Source organism: Papilio xuthus, unplaced genomic scaffold (genome assembly GCF_000836235.2).
Source record: "Papilio xuthus unplaced genomic scaffold, Pxut_1.1 DF824655.1, whole genome shotgun sequence".
NCBI lineage: Eukaryota > Metazoa > Arthropoda > Insecta > Lepidoptera > Papilionidae > Papilio > Papilio xuthus.
Genome location: NW_013533994.1, coordinates 2,748,139 through 2,766,323, shown reverse-complemented (window position 1 = coordinate 2,766,323; position 18,185 = coordinate 2,748,139). Strand labels below are relative to the sequence as shown.

Here is an 18,185-nt window from a genome sequence, read left to right as displayed (position 1 = left end):
GCAATATTTTTTAAACCAGTCATATACGTAGAAGGTAGGTATTATAAGTTTAAAATAAACAATGCATTATAAACATCTGCGGCCCTTTAACTGTAGATAAAGTGTAATCACAATTATCTATTTTGTCCATGTCTCTTTGAAAAACATAGATAATAATTTGTTTTCTTACAAGTATTTCGGTAGTGGAAACTACCTGTAAGAGGCAAGATAACTTTTTGTTTCATTTGAAATACACTATTTGTAAACTAAACTACTAGCATAGTATTTTATTATCTGTGACTAAATGTTCTGCTTCAAATTATATTTGATAGTGTATATTTAATTTGCTTCGAAGATGCCATATGACAAAAACTTTACACTTATTAATAAAGAAAAATTTTCACCGTAGTGCATTAGAAAAACTAATTTTATGGTTTAGTAAATACAATTTATTTAAAAATAATGCATCATTACAAACAACTTAAACTATTGATGATTCACTTTTACTTTTTCTTTTCATCTTTTTCTTTTTTATCTGCTTTTACTTTTTCTTCCGTCTTCTTATCATCCTTATCATCTTTCTTCTCCTTTTTATCTTTTGAATCATCTTTCTTACCTTCCTCTGCATCTCTATTTGTTATTTTGTTATTGATAAGGTTATGCAAAGCAATGATGGATCTTACTAGTGCAGCTAAGTATACAACAAGAGACTGATCATTTGTCTTGATATATAAATTATCAATAAAATTATCACTAGCAATATCAGGCAATAAGTTAAAGATATCTTGTAACTGATAAATAATTTGATGGTTCATAGGTAGAGATCCTTGACCGACTTGAATGAGGTAATCACGGATTTCACTTAATTGTGAATGAAGACCATGGAGGCCAAGTAACTGATTGGTGATTCGCTGTGAGAGACTACCAACAGTTGTGTCTTTAATATCTCTCAGTAAATGTTCAACTCCTACTTCTTCAGCTTCCTCCGCACCTATTTCACTAGGCACATGTTCAAATGTCCTAGTTGTGGGACTACCATCATCATGTACCTCTTCAACAGCCTGATAAGCTTCAGTGGGCAAGCCTAGATCTTTTGGCTTAGCATCAATAATAACAAGAACAGAGTTGGGACAGTAGCGCCTGATTAACTCATTTATTGCAACATCATTTTGGTGCAGTTTAGGTCCAGTGTGGTACCAGCCAACTACTTTTTCACGAGCATTGACTTTTTTAAACATTCCATACATATTTTCAAGGTAATCATGGTCTAAGAACCAAACTGATTTATCTTTGTCATCTTCATCAAATGGAACTGGAAAATAAAAAAAAACATTGATTTAATAAAACTATTTCAAACATAAATTTAATCCTAAGATATTGTATTAGCTAGAAGGCTAAGGATTTGACATGACAGAAAACTTCAAAATTGGTTTCCTACAAATGACAATTTAGAATTTATGTGAGCTTAAAGGGAATATTGAAATCGTAAAAGTTCTTTATGCAATAATGAGAATATACAGTAAAATATAGCTGACTCATATTGGTACTGTCGAAATGTACATAATATTTTACATCTAAATTGCACAGAAACCCAGAGTAATAAATAACAAACAAAAAGGAGTGTTATTAGTTTAAATTAACTGTAAAAAATATTGGGGTTGCTTACTGACCTGCAAAACTGTTTGAGACATCCAGAACTCCTTTAGCTCTCCAGCAGCCTAACAAAACGCCTACAACACGTTTTTGATTACCAATCTTTCCCATACGGTTAAAATGGTCTACAACGCTCAATAGTACCAAAGGATGCACCACAACCTTTGTCGTTACAACTTCCTGACTCGGCATTTTGTTGTATGATTAAAACTTATGGTTTATTTGACACAAAACGCAGTTAAAATTGTAACGACAGTTATTTTTGAACAATTTATTTATTGGAACATAAATACTTTTAACTGAGCTAAGTGGTAAAATTTTATTTAAACTATTTATCACGACGAGAAAAGAAAATCTGACAGTCATTCATAGATAAAATATCGTGAGACGTATGAAAATTGTCTTTGAATTGCACAGATAAGAATTCCGAAGTGGAAAACTCGAGTCTAATAAAAAACAATAACAAAATCTGTAATGTAATTTTTTTGATGTAAATTAAAAGAAGAATTATTTTTACGATGATTGGTTAAGAGGAAAGAATCATTTCTAAACTAATTTAATGTTGTCAATAAATGACATTGTGCTTCCTTTCTAAGAAAATCTGTCATTGTCATGCTTTCTCATGTGATTATATAATTGAATGTTGATAAGATTTTTATCTCCGTGTAACAAAGGACTTTAATGACATAAATTACCATACAAATATGTCTCAAAGAACTCTTACTTTTGTGACAGGCAATATAAAAAAATTGGAAGAGGTTAAGGCTATATTAGGTGCCAATTTTCCATTTGAAGTAACAAGTCATAAGCTAGATTTACCAGAATTACAGGGAGAAATCAATGAGGTTTCGATTAAAAAGTGCCAAGAGGCAGCACGCCGCTTAAGGAAACCTGTAGTTGTAGAAGACACTTGTTTATGTTTTAATGCACTAAAAGGGTTACCTGGTCCATACATTAAGTGGTTTTTAGAAAAATTAGAACCAGAAGGTTTAACAAAACTATTAACAGGATGGGAAGATAAGTCTGCAGAAGCGGTTTGTACTTTTGCATATTGTCCTTCAGGTGATAAAGATGTAATACTATTTCAAGGAAAAACAGCAGGAACAATTGTATCTCCAAGAGGCACACGAGACTTTGGTTGGGATTGTGTATTCCAACCAGACGGCTACAATCTAACATATGCAGAAATGCCTAAACATGAGAAAAACAAAATATCACACAGATATAAAGCCTTAGACAAATTAAGAACATATTTTATACAGAATTCTCCTGAGCTACCTTAAATATAATTATAGCACAAATCTACTTATTTTATTTAATGCCTAAAACATGGTAAAATATACATGCTAAATATAGGTAAACATTGTATGTTAGTTTTAAATGTAATTTATTTTACCAAAAACAACAACCACAGTTCAATTATCAAATACTACTTGTTGCGACTCTGTCCGTGCGGAATAGAAAAAATAATAAGTAGCCATGTATTGTTTCAGACTATATTCTACATCTATGCAAAATTTCAGCAAGATTCATTTTTATAATATAAGTGAAATTATATTTTATTTATCAGTTGTAATTGTGAGACAAGTATATTTTTATATCTCTCCTAAATAAGCTCTCTGTATTTGATTACTTTTTTAAATTAACAAAGCATACCTGTAGGAAGTAGTATTAGAAATAAAATACAGTAACTTTTTTATTTGTTATAGGAATAATATTTATAATGTACATTACTTAAATCTACAATAAATCAATAAACATCATGAAATAATACAGAGTTAAACAGTAAATAATAGATTTCTTATATTCTAGTAAATATCCCATGGAAGTATGAATACCGGGTGCAATATAAGGCTCTAAATTAGACTTATTATAATTTTTATAGTACCAGTCTTTATCATCTTCATTTTTTGTCCTTGTGTTTATGTGTGTTTGTGGAAAACGGGTTTTAGGCTCTCTATTATTGATAGGAGTATATTCATTAGATACAGAGTGTTCTAAATGTGGAAGATTGACTTTTGTTATAGTTGCTGGCCGTTTAAATTCACGTCTCTCTAGTTCTTCATTGCTTGGTATTAGTACTGCGGAGAGTGCTGTTGGCTCTTGTACTATATCTTTCTTCATTGATGGTACTGTAGCAGGTATGTGTGATGGATATGGATTGTTTGTTATGGATTCTATCCATGCTTGTTCTGATAAATCATTACTTGTATCAGTTGTGATTATATTTTCCCTTTCTGTTATTTGCTCTATGGTTAGATTGGACTCCATTAAATTATATTTATTCATCATACTTGGACTACTGTTACGCTCTTCCATATTTTTCGTCATATTGTAAGATATTTGTGTGGCATTATTGTTTTTTGAGAAAATTTGAACCTCATATATGTCACTTTTTGATTTACTACTTACTGTATTATTTCGATTTGGTAGTCTTGGTGGTAAAAATTCTGTTGCGACAATTTCTTTTTCGGTTTGTATATTTCGATTAGTTGTATGCTCAATTTTAGCAGTTGTGTCTTGTGCGGGATCAGGCATTGACACTGTCGGGCTTGGTATTGGCATAAAACCACCATTAGTTGTTGGTAGCATTGGTGTAAAACCACCAGTTTCGAATTTTGGTGTTTCTAAAACTGGTGTCTGGTATTTGGTCATCTGTGGTTGTTTTCGTTTTTCAAACCAATCTATTTTCCGGCCAGTATTTAGGAACTTGCTCATATCAATGGAAGGAAGGGGCATGCCAAAAAATGTGAATCCACTCCTTGGAGTATTTGATGGATTTTCTGGATTTAGACTACTTGTGTTTTTAATATTCCCATTCACTTTCGATGGATTGAGTGTACCATCATGGCTCTTTTCATTAGTTTTCGTAAAGTTGTTTTGATTGCTAATAACATCCATAAGGGTTTCATTAAATGGATAATCCACGTAGTCATCGTAAAAATAATCGGATTCTTCTGGGGTTGGGCGTGTGTTGATTTTGTTGGCCTGTAAGTTATTCTTTTCCTGTGTTATATACCCGTTGATCTTATCCGACGATGAAAAAACTTGTGACGTCGCTAAATTTGGCAATAGTGCTTCATTATCATGCACAACGCAATCTCTTAAATTGTCGTTTCTTATAGGTTTATTGAGACAGTCATGTCGAGAGAATGGCATACCTTTGACATATGTACCGTCCGCACATTTAGGGCCAGTGGATGTTGATTCTAGTAACCATGATTTCAGCCACATTGCAGCACAGTTACAAATAAGGGGATTACCTGAAAATATACTAATTTCAATATACCTGTTATCACCGGAAATATAATTTACTTTATTATTTAACTTACCATCGATATCCAGAATCGCAATATTATTTCTGAGATTTTCGAAATTCGTTTCTGCTATATTTGTAAGTTTATTATGACGTAGTGAAAGAACTTTTAGCCTTGGCATTGAATTAAACGGTTGACCACTTATGTGACATATTTGGTTGTTATCAATTATTAATTCTACCAGCCATTCCATGTATTGGAATGATTCACTTGTTATTTTCGTTAACTTATTAAAACTTAAGTCTAGAACCTCTAATGAAAATAATTGTCTTATTCCGGAACTTTCCAAATTCGTAAGTTGGTTGTTGCTGACATTTAAATATTGTACCAATGGTATGTTTTCAAACGCACGTGTTGATATAAATTGTAACCGATTTCCTTGGAGTTCTATAATTCTTAGCTTTGGTAGATTTGAGAACACGCGATCAGGAATATCAATTATATGATTTCTACTCAAATAAATAGACATTAAATTTGGTAGGTTAGCTATAGCCAACGAATGTATTATTTCAATTTTGTTGCTGTCCATATCGATTGTTTCAAGATGTTTTAGGTCTCTGTAACTGGCACTTCGTATTTCTATAATTTTATTGTATGGTAATTTTATTTCTTTTAACTCTTGTAACTTGCTTATTGCGTTCCCGTCGAAGAATTTAATGTGATTAAAACTAGCGTCTAATATTATAAGTTTTTCAAAAGCATTCAGGCTCGTCGGAAGTTCATAAAGATTATTTGAAGATATGTTTAAAACTTCTATCTCTAATGCTCTTTCAGCTATTTTAGGATTTATATTTTTTAATTTGTTCTTGCTAAAGTCTAGTGTAGATAATTTCTTATTATCTTCGAGAATCATAAGATCAAAATTTTCAATATTATTTCCATGTAAATTTAATTGTTTAAGAGATAATAGTTTAGTAAAACTTTTTAAATGAATAGAGATGATTTGATTATAACTTAAGTCTAGAATTTCCAGACGTCCGATATCACTGAATGTTGTAATATCAATTTTCCTAAGGCCGTTACGTTTCATATAAAGTCGCCTTAGGTTATGAAGCATTTTAAAAGTTCCAGGTGCAATTCTTTGTATACCATTACTTGAAATGTCCAATGTTCTTAGTGATGGCAAGTCTAAATCTGGAGATGGGTGGACGGGTAGGCTAGTTATTTGATTCCTTTGCACGTTTAACTGTTCTAAACCTCTTGGCAAACCAGGTATAAATTCTATTAGTTTATTTAAACTGGCATCTAGTTCATAAAGACTTGCTAAATTTCTAAATGTCGCGGGATGTATTGAAACAAGCTCATTACTGGATACGTTTACATATTCTAATAAAGGCGTTTCGATAAAAGTTAAAGGATCTATAACTGTTAATTTGTTATTACTAATATTTATTCTTCTAAGAGATGGAAGGTTGTATAATAATTTCGGTTGTAAACGTTGAAAATAGTTATGGGACAAATCTAAACCCTTTAAAGATGGTAAGTTCCAGAATGGACCTTCATTAAGATCGCCTAATGAATTTTTACTTAAATGAAGTTCCCGTAATGATGGCATTGCAACAAATGCTTCCCCCTCTATATATTTTATGCTGTTACTATTAAGATGTAATCTTTCCAAGCTCGGATGACCTCTGAGGGCTCCTCTAGGAATTTCTTCCAGTAAATTATCACTCATGTCTAGAAATCTCAATCTTGGTAACGCATCCAGTAACGCACGAAATTCAGAAATGTGCATAATTTTATTTCCAATAAGACTTAGTTCTTCCACACCGCTACTTGATTGTTGTAAGAATGACTCGGGATGTATTCTTATGATATTGTTATAATTTAAATCGACGATACGCAACTTCGGTACTCGGTGGAATGCTCCGTGGTGGATAATATTTATATTGTTGTGAGATAAATATAAAGTCTCAAGCATAGTCTGATCGACGAAAGCACCCTCGTTGAGTTTGTCTATAAGATTGTAATTGAGATTTAATAACGTTAACATTTTTAAATCCCTGATAGCTCGACCGATCATAGTTGCATCAAAAATTTCATTATTGCTTAACGACAACTGTTTTAAATTAGGAAGCAGAGAAAATGTTCGCATATGCAAATGGGTTATACCACAATCGGTTATCTCTAGCGTCTGTAAAGCAGGTAAATTGTAAAATGCATTTTCCTCAATAATATGCAAATTTGCACTTCCTCGAATAAATAATCTTTCAAGATTTGGTAGATTTGAGAATGTTTGTTTTGAGATACTAGTCAAACTTTCTGTTTCTATACTGATGTATTTAAGTTTTGGATTGTTTAGGAAGGTAGGAATTCGCCGTAAGCTATCGGAATGAATAGTTATAGCTTGAGCATTCTGCAATTTAGCTAGACTCTCGGCTGGGATACTTTTCAATTCGTTTTCCACTATGAATATTTCAACTAAATCCATTTCTTGTGTCTCCAGCCATGTTGCCGACATACGTTCGATTCCATTGTGACGCAACATTAACCTTTGTATGATTACATTTTGGAATAACTTCCCTGGCAGAGATGGTAGGTAATTATTTTCAATTATCAATTCGTCTATAGGCTTTCTTACAAACTCTCCAATTTTTTGGACACCTTTTAATACCTGCTGTAAGTCGCTGTGGGTACACCTGCAAAAAGAGTGACCTTACTAATATTATAAATGAGAATGTTGAGATGTATGAATGTTTATTGCAAGGTATCTCCAGAAAGGCTTCATGGATCTCGCTGAAATTTTGCATAGATGTAGACCATAGCTTAAAAGACAACATAGGCTACTAAATATTTCTTTTAGATTCACGCAGACGGAGTCACGGATGGTAGCTAGTAAAATCATAATTTAATTACACTTAAAATCTTATATAAATCAATAAATCCAACCATATCTGAACATCTTCCTTTCTGTTTGTACAAATGCATGGCAGTATTGTATCTGGTGGGGGGCACACTGCGCACACTTTATATAAACATGTTACGCCTAACATTAACCATAAGAGAGCCGTTCCCGATTTGGTACCCATTCCTCTATATCTTCAGTGTCAATCATTGTAGCATTGTCTATATAAATATTTAAGGACGTACCTGAAACATAGAAATATTGATTTATGCAGTTATGGATTAGACAAGATTTTTTTTATAAAAGAAGGGGGCAAACGTGCAGCGAGAACACAGAGGCGTTCATCAACTCCCATGGACATTGCAATACCAGAGGAACCGCAATTTTGCAAATACTATAAAATTTGCCAAACACTACGTACTTTTGTCGGCAACAAAACAAATATTCAAGGACTGTAAGACACTATTAAAACAATAAAATCTTAAAACAATGGTCCAGTAGAACGATACGCTACGTTGCACTTTTACTTTCATACTATTGTTCCTATTTGTAAGCTATGAAATCAACGTACTCTTTAACTATTTCGGATATTACATAAACAGCTCAATTCTTTATTGTTATACGTAGATATGTAATAATTTGTACATTGTCTTAATCGCTATCTGATTCTAACAGATACACTCGTAATGATATGATGAAAGAGCACTGTCTGATCAACGCCAATGATCATGAAATCAACATTAATCTGTGATTTTAATTAAATTTCTTAGTTTTTATCATTTACTATACTTATTTTACATCACCAGAATGTATATATCTTAAGTTTTGTATTTATACCTAACATATCATAGAATAAGATTTTATATATACTCCACATACATGATGCTTACCCTAACTTAACCCTTAATTCGACGAAATTTTTTGTAGCAAAAAACTGTTTTTTTTTTTTAGTAAAGTCATACTTACGTAATTTTTTCTATACTAGTTCAGTAGATTTTTTTAATTAGTTGTTCTTCACACTTGTCACCATCGAATTAAGGGTTAATAAGTTCTCAATGGACTATTGTTTACTGCAATAAATGAGACAATAATAAAGAAATGTTTTAACACTTGGTGACAAACGTAAGTCGTAACCAGTCAACGAAACGGGTGAATATTACGGTACAGTCACGTTACATACTTATCTCTAACATGGTTCTAACTGTCACGAGAAAATTGCCCTCTGAGTGGTTACGACTACCCACTACTAATATTCGCTAGTGGTACTTATTATTGCGCTGTTTCTATTATTTGATCCTTTTGTACCTAATTGTATCAATAATATATTCATGAAATATATTGGCACCGTATAGACCTACTACAACAATTACTACCTTTACGGATTATATAATCAACGGTGGTAGTCTAAATCTATACCAATGGGCAAAAAGAATAATGAAGTAACTAAAGAAAGAAAAGATGAAAATCTAAATGTGTTTGAATATTCGTAACATATCGTTAAATTATAGATCATATTACTATGTATAAGAGGATTGTAGTTTTTGCTCTATTAAATAAAATAGAAACAATATAATAGTTCAGACCGATCTAGATATTGCAATAGCGGCAAAACGGCTCAGATTAGTGTCATGTCAAAGTATTTGAAAGCTGTGGCAATGCACCCGCGCATGCTAGATACTGCATACAGATTATAAACTGCATTTGCAGGTGCAATTTTAATCAAAATGTTTTAAAGAAATACGGTTTAAGGCTCTAATTTATACATTGGACTACTTTTTACGAAAAGTTTCGGTAAAACTGAAGAATAAATTAAGATTAAAAGATTTGGTAAAAAAAATTAAATATATTTTGATTAAGGCCCTATTTCTTTCTAAAATTAAAATATAAATTCATTAACAGCTTTTAACATCCCAAATTAGTACGTAACTTAAATTATCTTTATTGTAATTTACAGAATATGTCAACCGATATTCTGTTTTTGCAATATTGCTTTTCAAAGTTACGTATGTAATCATTTGTAGCAGTTATGCGGTCACTATACTCATTACCTCATCAGTAATAGCTAACTGCATAATTCTTCTAATTTACATAAGGATAAAATTAAATAATGTAATTCCTGTATTCTATGAGATTTTTATAATTTTAAAACTTTAATTCTTTACCTCCTGTGAAAGCAAAGTTGAAAAAGGATTTTTTTTCTTTCTTTACAGAGTAATTTAGTTAACTTTAATAAAAAGGTTTATTATAGTTTTACAAGAATATTTGAAAAATATAACATTAATGTTCTTAATTATCGTAAAAAATTACAATAGCTATTACCTTAAAAGAGTTTGAAAAATCAACAATACAATACTTACTCATACGTAGACTATCCAAGTATGTATTTTTTCTGATTTGTTCTAAAGCAACTTATAGATGGCAATTCCCGCCTTAATTTTATTAACATAAACTTACACTATAAGGGTCTGGACAAGCGATGCTTTTACAAGACAAACACCGACTGTATTGAGGAGAGCATTTTGCATGAACGTCGGACTTTCGGTTCATGGCTCGATGCGCACCAAGACACTTATCTTTCACCATTGTGGCGCGTGCCGGCGCTCGCATATGCAACCTATTACAACACAGATGTACAACTTAGTAAAAAACAAAATGCCTGATACTATAAACATTTATAGACAGACAAACTTACCTGATCCGGTGGGCAATAATCAATCTTTTCAGGTACCTCGTAAACCCGAGATGATAAAACAAAAACAATTGAAGAATCCAAATGTTGATTTAACTTCCAATATAATTATATTCTAAAATGTTATAAATTATAATCAATAGAGACAAAGCTGACACCATCACATTGTGTGATAGAAGCTAGGCAAAGAAAGAGAGAGAGAGAGAGAGAGACAATACGATTTATGCAGTGCGTAAACAATCAAAACTATTGATTTTACAGGTATTCGAAAGAGTACGAAAGTTTAGACAACAAGGATGAATTTCCGTACGAAAATAATTTTTATCTTTATTCACATTGGCCTACATTATACGCAAATGAAATTAATATTAGCATAAGATTTTCGTTAGGTCATAATTATGTGCTTTACTACGTGAGATGACGTTTGTTTGGATACTGATAGAGCAAGCATTTTAATTATCACTTATCTTCTCGCAAGCGATGATTAACATAGCATGGTTTATATATTTTGACCTTGCCATTTTTAGTTTGCTACAAAATATTTCTAGATCACACAAACATACATCACCAGTTCTACCTATATCATAGTAAATTAAAAGAAATTTATTTACGTTAAAATTATAATTTTTAGTTAGTTCTTTCTGTTTAGTTCGTCTTTGACTGTACTGTTGGTAAATAATTGCATCAGTTGCATGAACGACTTATCTAGATTAATTCCCGCGATGTGGTAATAAGGAAGGCTGTTTGGACAATAAAATTGTCACAACCAAATCTTATCATTTGCGCACATGAATAAGAACATATAAAATTTATAGCTAATTATGTATGTTTTGAAATTGATGGATTGTCTGAAAGAGGATGTGCATAAGAGAGTGAATTCAGATAATATGACGGCTGATGAGAAGAGTACATACTATGCCAACCCACAAAGGGCAGGTTGATGATGTCTGTTTTAAAATATTTTATTTTAAACAGATGTTAAGTTAATTAAGGCAATCTTTCACTAAGAAGCTAAGCAATTGTAATGCTTATTTTGATAGTAGCAACGGCGATATTAGGTTGCAGTTATGAATAAGTTGACATTGATTCTACTAAAAAATCGATACAAAAACGTAGAAATCCATTAATTACAATATCTGTTAAGAAAGTGAAAAATTCTTTTTCTTTGGAGATTTTTTTATGTCATTCGTGGCCCAGACATCAATCGTTATGGTTTATTTTGGCAAAAAACCTGTTTGCAAATTCGGTATATCCGCATCACACGATAGCCTTGAACATAACAAGTTGTTCTCAATCAAATAGCAAAAAATATCTGACTACGTTTGCCAATTTTTTATAATACTAGATGGGTGAATGTGCGCTGTAAAGTTTTATAAGGATTTTTCCTGTAAGTAACATAATATTGCAAATTATGTTTACGATGTATGAAAAACTGTAGTTTCTCAATAGCGACAACTGTTGTAATAAAGGTGCTATGATCGATAACTGATAAAAACATAGAGAATAATTAATTACGTAGGGTCATACAGAATGTACCAATCTTCTTCTAAACCTTATTTTATTCCTCTTCCTTGTCCACTTCTTTGCATAAAACTGGACGCTTCTAAAACTCATTTGAATCTTGTGGATGGATATTTGCCATAGTGGTCTCTTATCATCACGTGAATTGTTTATTTTATTCTTTTACGTCCAGTCTCTTCGTTGACTTTGTTTTTTTTTATTCATATGACATCTTGTTGCTCCATAATAAGTTATTGTCAATGAAGAAAAAAAAAATAGCTATCTATTATTTAGATGTTAATATTGTTTATTCAATAAAGCTTAATAGGCAAAATGTATGTCACATAATTATGTTAATTATTTTATCAATTTTCTTCCATCGAAAATTTTTCCTTTCCTAATACGTAAAAGCAAGGTCGTCTATGCCACTACTACGACACACCTACTTTTAAACCAATCAAATCACTTTATAATTTTATCTCAACGAGCCTTCGAATGGTGGCAAATTAAGATACACAGTCCCCCGTATAGAACCAGTTTGAAGATCTAATACTAAAAAGATCTTACATTTACGTTCACAGCCAGTCACACCTTACCTTTTGCTTTACGCACTCCCTTATCGCGTTCTCGATATCGGTTCTAACAAGAATATTTTAAAATGTCTCTACTAAAGAAAACTTTTCAGGGTGCAATAAAAATAAGTATACGGAATTATAGTGCGAATACTGGTTTAATTAAACCGCCAAAAATACTTATTACCGGTGAGTTGTTTTGTCGGAATTTTATAGACACGTGATAGAATGAAAGTTTTATTGTAACAATTTACTTTTGTTTTCTATTATTTTATGTTGTTTTTTGAACTCGAATTGTATTTTGATTATTTGGAGTATTAGGTGTAAGTCGTAATGAATATTTGAAATTTAATACTTGTTATAAAATTTTAAAATGACTTTCACAGTGTTATTACATACTAATTATTTATGTTAGATTAATGTAAAGATTTTGCGTACGATTGAAGGAAGCAATATTCAAATTAAAATATAGAGACCCTGTTATCCTTTATAAATGGATAGTAAAATTATTAAAATTCATGTCTGTTGTTATTGTAACAAATGGCGCATCAAATATGACATCCTGGAATCCAAAACATGTTTACATATTCAAACTAAACAACGTAATTTGCAGAGTAAACAGAGAACACCTATCATTTGTAATAGTAAACGCGGTGTGCGGTTTCATGCAATATCTAGATAGGTGAATGTTCCAAATACAACCTCAATATATCATGTTATATTTTCAATCTAGCTTATAAAGTTGCCTAATTTTCTTTAATAATATTAAGCGGGTTTTTTTACGCTTAGCTTCATTATTCTTTTTTATCTGGTACATATTAAAATATGATTTACATTGTAATTATTTTTTTAAACCCCGATATTTGAACTTACTTATGAACGACTGTCTTTTGTTATTTTTACTATTACGTTTTAAGTAGCCAATATATTTATTAGAATAGAGTCATGAAATTTAAACCAGTATTGCGAGACAATTCATGATTCGCAAAATATCTACTTCTCCTTGTATATATTAGTATTTGAAAGATCCTATTATCAAAACAAGTAATTAAAATAATAAATCAACTATTTCAGGTGGCCTAGGACAACTCGGTGTTGAATGTGCTAAACATCTACGAGGAAAATACGGCAAAAACAATGTGATATTATCAGATATTATAAAACCTTCAACAGAAATATTTAACGACGGTCCGTACATATTTGCGGACATTTTGGATTTCAAAGGTTTACAGAAAATAGTTGTCGACCATAGAGTCGATTGGTTGATACATTTTTCTGCGTTACTTAGTGCGATTGGTGAACAAAACGTGCCTCTAGCAGTTCGTGTAAATATAGAAGGAATGCATAACGTTATTGAGCTTGCTAAACAATACAACTTGAGAATATTCGTACCCAGTACAATAGGTGCGTTTGGACCAGACTCGCCTAGAAATCCGACACCTAATATTACAGTACAACGACCTCGGACAATCTATGGTGTGTCAAAGGTGCACGCGGAATTATTGGGCGAATATTATCATTATAAATTCGGATTAGATTTCCGTTGTTTAAGATTCCCTGGAGTTATTTCCAGTGATCCACCCGGTGGAGGAACTACAGGTATACTGTTTAAATAATACACGCCTCTTATCTAATTATCAATAAGTTATTTTTGTAGCCCTACTCGGTTATGTATTTTCGGTTTTACGGCTACATAAATATTTTAGAGTTGTAGTAGAGTGGTTTCGATATTCTTTCGGATTATTGCAGAGTCAATCGAATTTTTAAATTAATATGTGAATAATATAATGTATTGCGTGACTAGAAATAATCCCTAGTTCAGTATATAATTTAGTGTACATAGTAGGTGCATTGAAATCAGCAAACCGTATAGAAATACCATGACAATCAGGTTTACTACTTTAACCTACATTTACCGACATTAAGGACATGACTAGTTTTAGATAAAGACCTAACTTTGTTTGGCCTAACCTATTGAAGGAATTAAATAAGTTATAAGACGTAAAATGGATTATATTTTACTTAAATGTAACTTAACAAAGTTTTGATTATTATTACTTATATACAAATCTTTATCTTTCCATTTTGGGAAATGGGCTTACTTAGGTTTTAAGTATTCAGATTCCAATAATGCCATTTAAAGTAAGTCTTTAACAATTTGTAATTATTAAGTTAAAAAATCAGTAGTTAATAAAACTTTTCCCGCTTTTCAGATTACGCGATTGCTATATTTCATGACGTGCTTCGCAAAGGTCACTACGAATGTTATTTAAAACCTGATACAAGACTTCCCATGATGCACGTCAGAGACGCGCTCCGAGCGCTATCAGAATATTTAGAAGCGCCTAACGAAATGTTGCAGAGGCGAGTGTACAATGTAACGTCAATGAGTTTCACCCCCGAAGAGTTAGCTGACGAGATGTTCAAACATTTGCCCGATTTTACGCTTTCATATAAACCGGATAGTAGACAGGATATTGGTAAGTAAACGTTGAAAATGTAGAATTTATTTACTTAGATATTATTTTGGTTCTTTATGCTATTTTTTTCCTGAATATAATTTAAATGTTTAAAATTAAAACTTGACATTTTTATGTAATTTAATGTTTAATTGAATTGGTAACGCCGATAACGCCGGAATGCCGTAAAGACTGAACGCCTGTTAATTTAAAATAGCAATTCTTTAACTACAAAATTTCATCATTTTTTTTTCATAAATTGGGCTTAATCTTGTGCTGAGTTATTAAAGTATTATGTTAAATACCATTTATTTTATTATTCCAGCGGATTCTTGGCCACAAGTATTTGACGACAGCGAGGCTCGACGGGACTGGAACTGGAAGCCAGAAATAGACATGGACAATCTGGTGAAATTAATGCTGAAGGAAGTCAAAGAAAAAATTGTCGCCAATGGATTATGAGTAACACTTAAAACACCCTAAATATACAATGTCTTGATATATTTTTCAGAGAGAGAAGAATGAATCTTGTATAGGTTTTTTTCTTCATAAGTTAAAAACGTATGGTGATCACAACATAGAATTTCATGACATGCGAAATTAGGATTTGAACCCACTATTACGTTTCTATGACGATATAGAATAACATCGGACGAGCTCTAGGTTTCATAATAGGATTTAAAATCAATATTTATATGGTTAGTATTAATGTGCAAGTATCTAAGTTGTTAAAGTTAGTTTAAGTATAAATTACTAATTTGTTTAATAGTTATATTTAAATTTAAATAAAATAAAACAATTATATTTTATTTTCATATTACTTAACAGACTACAAAAAGGAGGAGGTGCTGTATTCATCTGCATTTTCTGTACATCTTACTGTAGGTTTCGGCTACTTATATTGACACACATTGGCATCCCTCAGCGGGGTTAGACAAAGTGAGGCGCGACAATCACGTGACTTATCGAAGCTTATTGTCACTTTTATATATTTTTGAAGTTGCTTATAGAATCGCATCGTAGCAAATGCACTTTGTCTAATCCCCTGGATTCTCTTAAAAATATAGAGACAAGTACTTAAAAATAAAAACTTTTTTTTATGAGTAACAGTAAAACAACAGTTGTATTTAACAACACATTTATTGAAGCGTCCATACAACAAACTTACATTTTATTTACAATATTAATTAGTTATTAAGCGACTTCATCAAATGCCATACATGTTTAAAATGGCATAAAAGCAATGCAAGTGATGTTTGCATTTTTATTGTCAATAAAAATATTCAAATCATTTATTTATTACGTTTAAATAATTAAAAAAAAAATAATTGTGATGTATTTAAATAAAAAAAAGCTTGAAATATAATTCTAAGTATCGTTGCCATAGTTCACAGTGTTGAGGTAACACGGCCAAGATACGAAGGACTAAGGATTTTTTATATTAAAAAAAAATAATAAAAAAAACACGTATTTCTCGTATTTATTAATTATACGTTTCACTTTTTGTCAATTCCAAAATATACCAGTTCTTTTTAGTAATCTTACTATAAGCCAGCAATATTTTGAATTCATATGCACCCGGCGCCATTTATGAATATCAAAATTAAAAAAAAAAGTTTTTATATCATATTATTGTATTCTATTTTTAAAATCCGTAATTAAAACAAAAGACTGGCAACTTTTGATACTTAAAAAAATAAAAATCATCATTATACGCACAAGCACACAATCAGTCTTTCAAATAACAAAACGGCAACGCGAGTCCACATTTCCATACATTCACTAAGACCTACGGACGTAACGATTGTACCACTAACATGCTAAAGTTCTAAGTAACTACATTACTTCGTGATTGTCTATCAAAGTAATTTTCAACTTTAGAAATATTTTTTTCCAAACCTGTATTAAATTACGATATTTTCGTGCATAAAATGAATTTCCATAGAAAAATAAAAAAAAGATATTTTAAACCTTATCATAAACAAATTATTTACGCACACAAGAAACTGTATTGAAAAAAAAATAAAGGAATTCTTAATTTAAATATCAAAATAAAAAATTGCGAAAAAAATCCTTTTCAATTTGTTCATTTCTAATATAAATATTAAAAAAAAGATTGCGTATTAATTCCGATAATAAAATAGCAAAGATCATTTTGATTAGTCACATTATTATGTGCGTAGAAAACAAAAGACAAAGTCATGATTAAAAATAAAATTTAAATCTGATAAGTAAATTATAATTTAGGCAATTCTTATTAAAAAAAAATAATCTATATTGCACTATTGTTTATTATGTAAACATCACTTTACGCTCTTTATCACAATAAAATCGTACGTCGTATATTCTTCAAATGGCACTCACATTGTCGCAAATATACAAAAATAATATTCCTGCAAATACATAGTGAAAACTTATTTCTATAGCTAATATTACACTTATTTAACTCTAAATAAATTTACTAGCGAGACAACTAGCTTTTATATTAATTCTATACGACACCAAACTCAAAATAAACAACATTTTAGTACTAGATATAGTATAAATAGCAATTTGAAAATTACAGTTTTCAGAAGCAAATAATTTGACCATTTAAAGCAAATGAATGGAAGTAATTTTTACACTAACAAAATCGAAGAACATTTTGTGTCGTATGCGGTTATTGCGAGGGACACATGGTAACCGCAAACCGCATCGCGAAAATGGATTTGTTTTACAAATCTGCCTTCTATGAAACAGCGTACTAAAAATGTAAGGGCTTAACATATGCGTTTATCATACAAAAACTGTAAACAAATTATATATTTACATAACAATAAGGCAAATCATTATCGTAGTAAAATAACTTTCATTCAATCAAGTGCTTTATGATCATAAAAAAGAAATTGAAAGTAAACTTAAGTACGTATGTTACGAGGAGTTAGTTGGAAGGAGAAATGCAAATGCAATAGATTAAAAAAAATGTTACCCGCACCCAATAACATGAGGTCTGTGACCGATGACGTCACAGACGCATAGCTTTAACAATCTCTGCATTGAACATTATTTAAATTGGTCGTCTTCTAAAAGAGTCAACAAAGCTAGATGGTAGATAAAAATGAGTAGAATTGTGCGTCATAATTGACGAGGCTTTCATGTTATTGCACACACGTTGCATTATAATGTTATTAT

The 18,185-nt window shown here is 31.1% G+C and overlaps 4 protein-coding genes across 4 annotated transcripts; 2 read left to right on the top strand and 2 right to left on the bottom strand.

The window, feature by feature from the left end:
• Positions 1 to 411: 411 nt before the first annotated feature.
• On the bottom strand, positions 412 to 1,985 carry Rpn8 (regulatory particle non-ATPase 8). The gene is made up of 2 exons (XM_013325908.1): positions 1,650 to 1,985; positions 412 to 1,291 (listed from the first exon to the last, which is right to left on the bottom strand). The coding sequence occupies exons 1-2, from the start codon at positions 1,822 to 1,824 to the stop codon at positions 483 to 485; spliced, it is 984 nt and encodes a 327-aa protein (XP_013181362.1). The 5' UTR covers positions 1,825 to 1,985; the 3' UTR covers positions 412 to 482.
• A 248-nt stretch (positions 1,986 to 2,233) lies between these two features.
• Positions 2,234 to 2,948, top strand: LOC106127705 (inosine triphosphate pyrophosphatase). Its single transcript, XM_013325909.1, has one exon. It carries the CDS (start codon positions 2,337 to 2,339, stop codon positions 2,913 to 2,915), a length of 579 nt encoding a protein of 192 aa, XP_013181363.1. The 5' UTR covers positions 2,234 to 2,336; the 3' UTR covers positions 2,916 to 2,948.
• A 424-nt stretch (positions 2,949 to 3,372) lies between these two features.
• Positions 3,373 to 10,188, bottom strand: atk (artichoke). Its single transcript, XM_013325530.1, has 4 exons — positions 10,152 to 10,188; positions 7,839 to 8,039; positions 4,965 to 7,588; positions 3,373 to 4,895 (listed from the first exon to the last, which is right to left on the bottom strand). Exons 2-4 carry the CDS (start codon positions 7,976 to 7,978, stop codon positions 3,373 to 3,375), a joined length of 4,287 nt encoding a protein of 1,428 aa, XP_013180984.1. The 5' UTR covers positions 7,979 to 8,039; positions 10,152 to 10,188.
• Positions 10,189 to 12,538: 2,350 nt separating this feature from the next.
• Positions 12,539 to 15,750, top strand: Tdh (L-threonine dehydrogenase). Its single transcript, XM_013326006.1, has 4 exons — positions 12,539 to 12,744; positions 13,630 to 14,154; positions 14,769 to 15,035; positions 15,340 to 15,750. The coding sequence occupies exons 1-4, from the start codon at positions 12,642 to 12,644 to the stop codon at positions 15,474 to 15,476; spliced, it is 1,032 nt and encodes a 343-aa protein (XP_013181460.1). The 5' UTR covers positions 12,539 to 12,641; the 3' UTR covers positions 15,477 to 15,750.
• Positions 15,751 to 18,185: the final 2,435 nt, after the last annotated feature.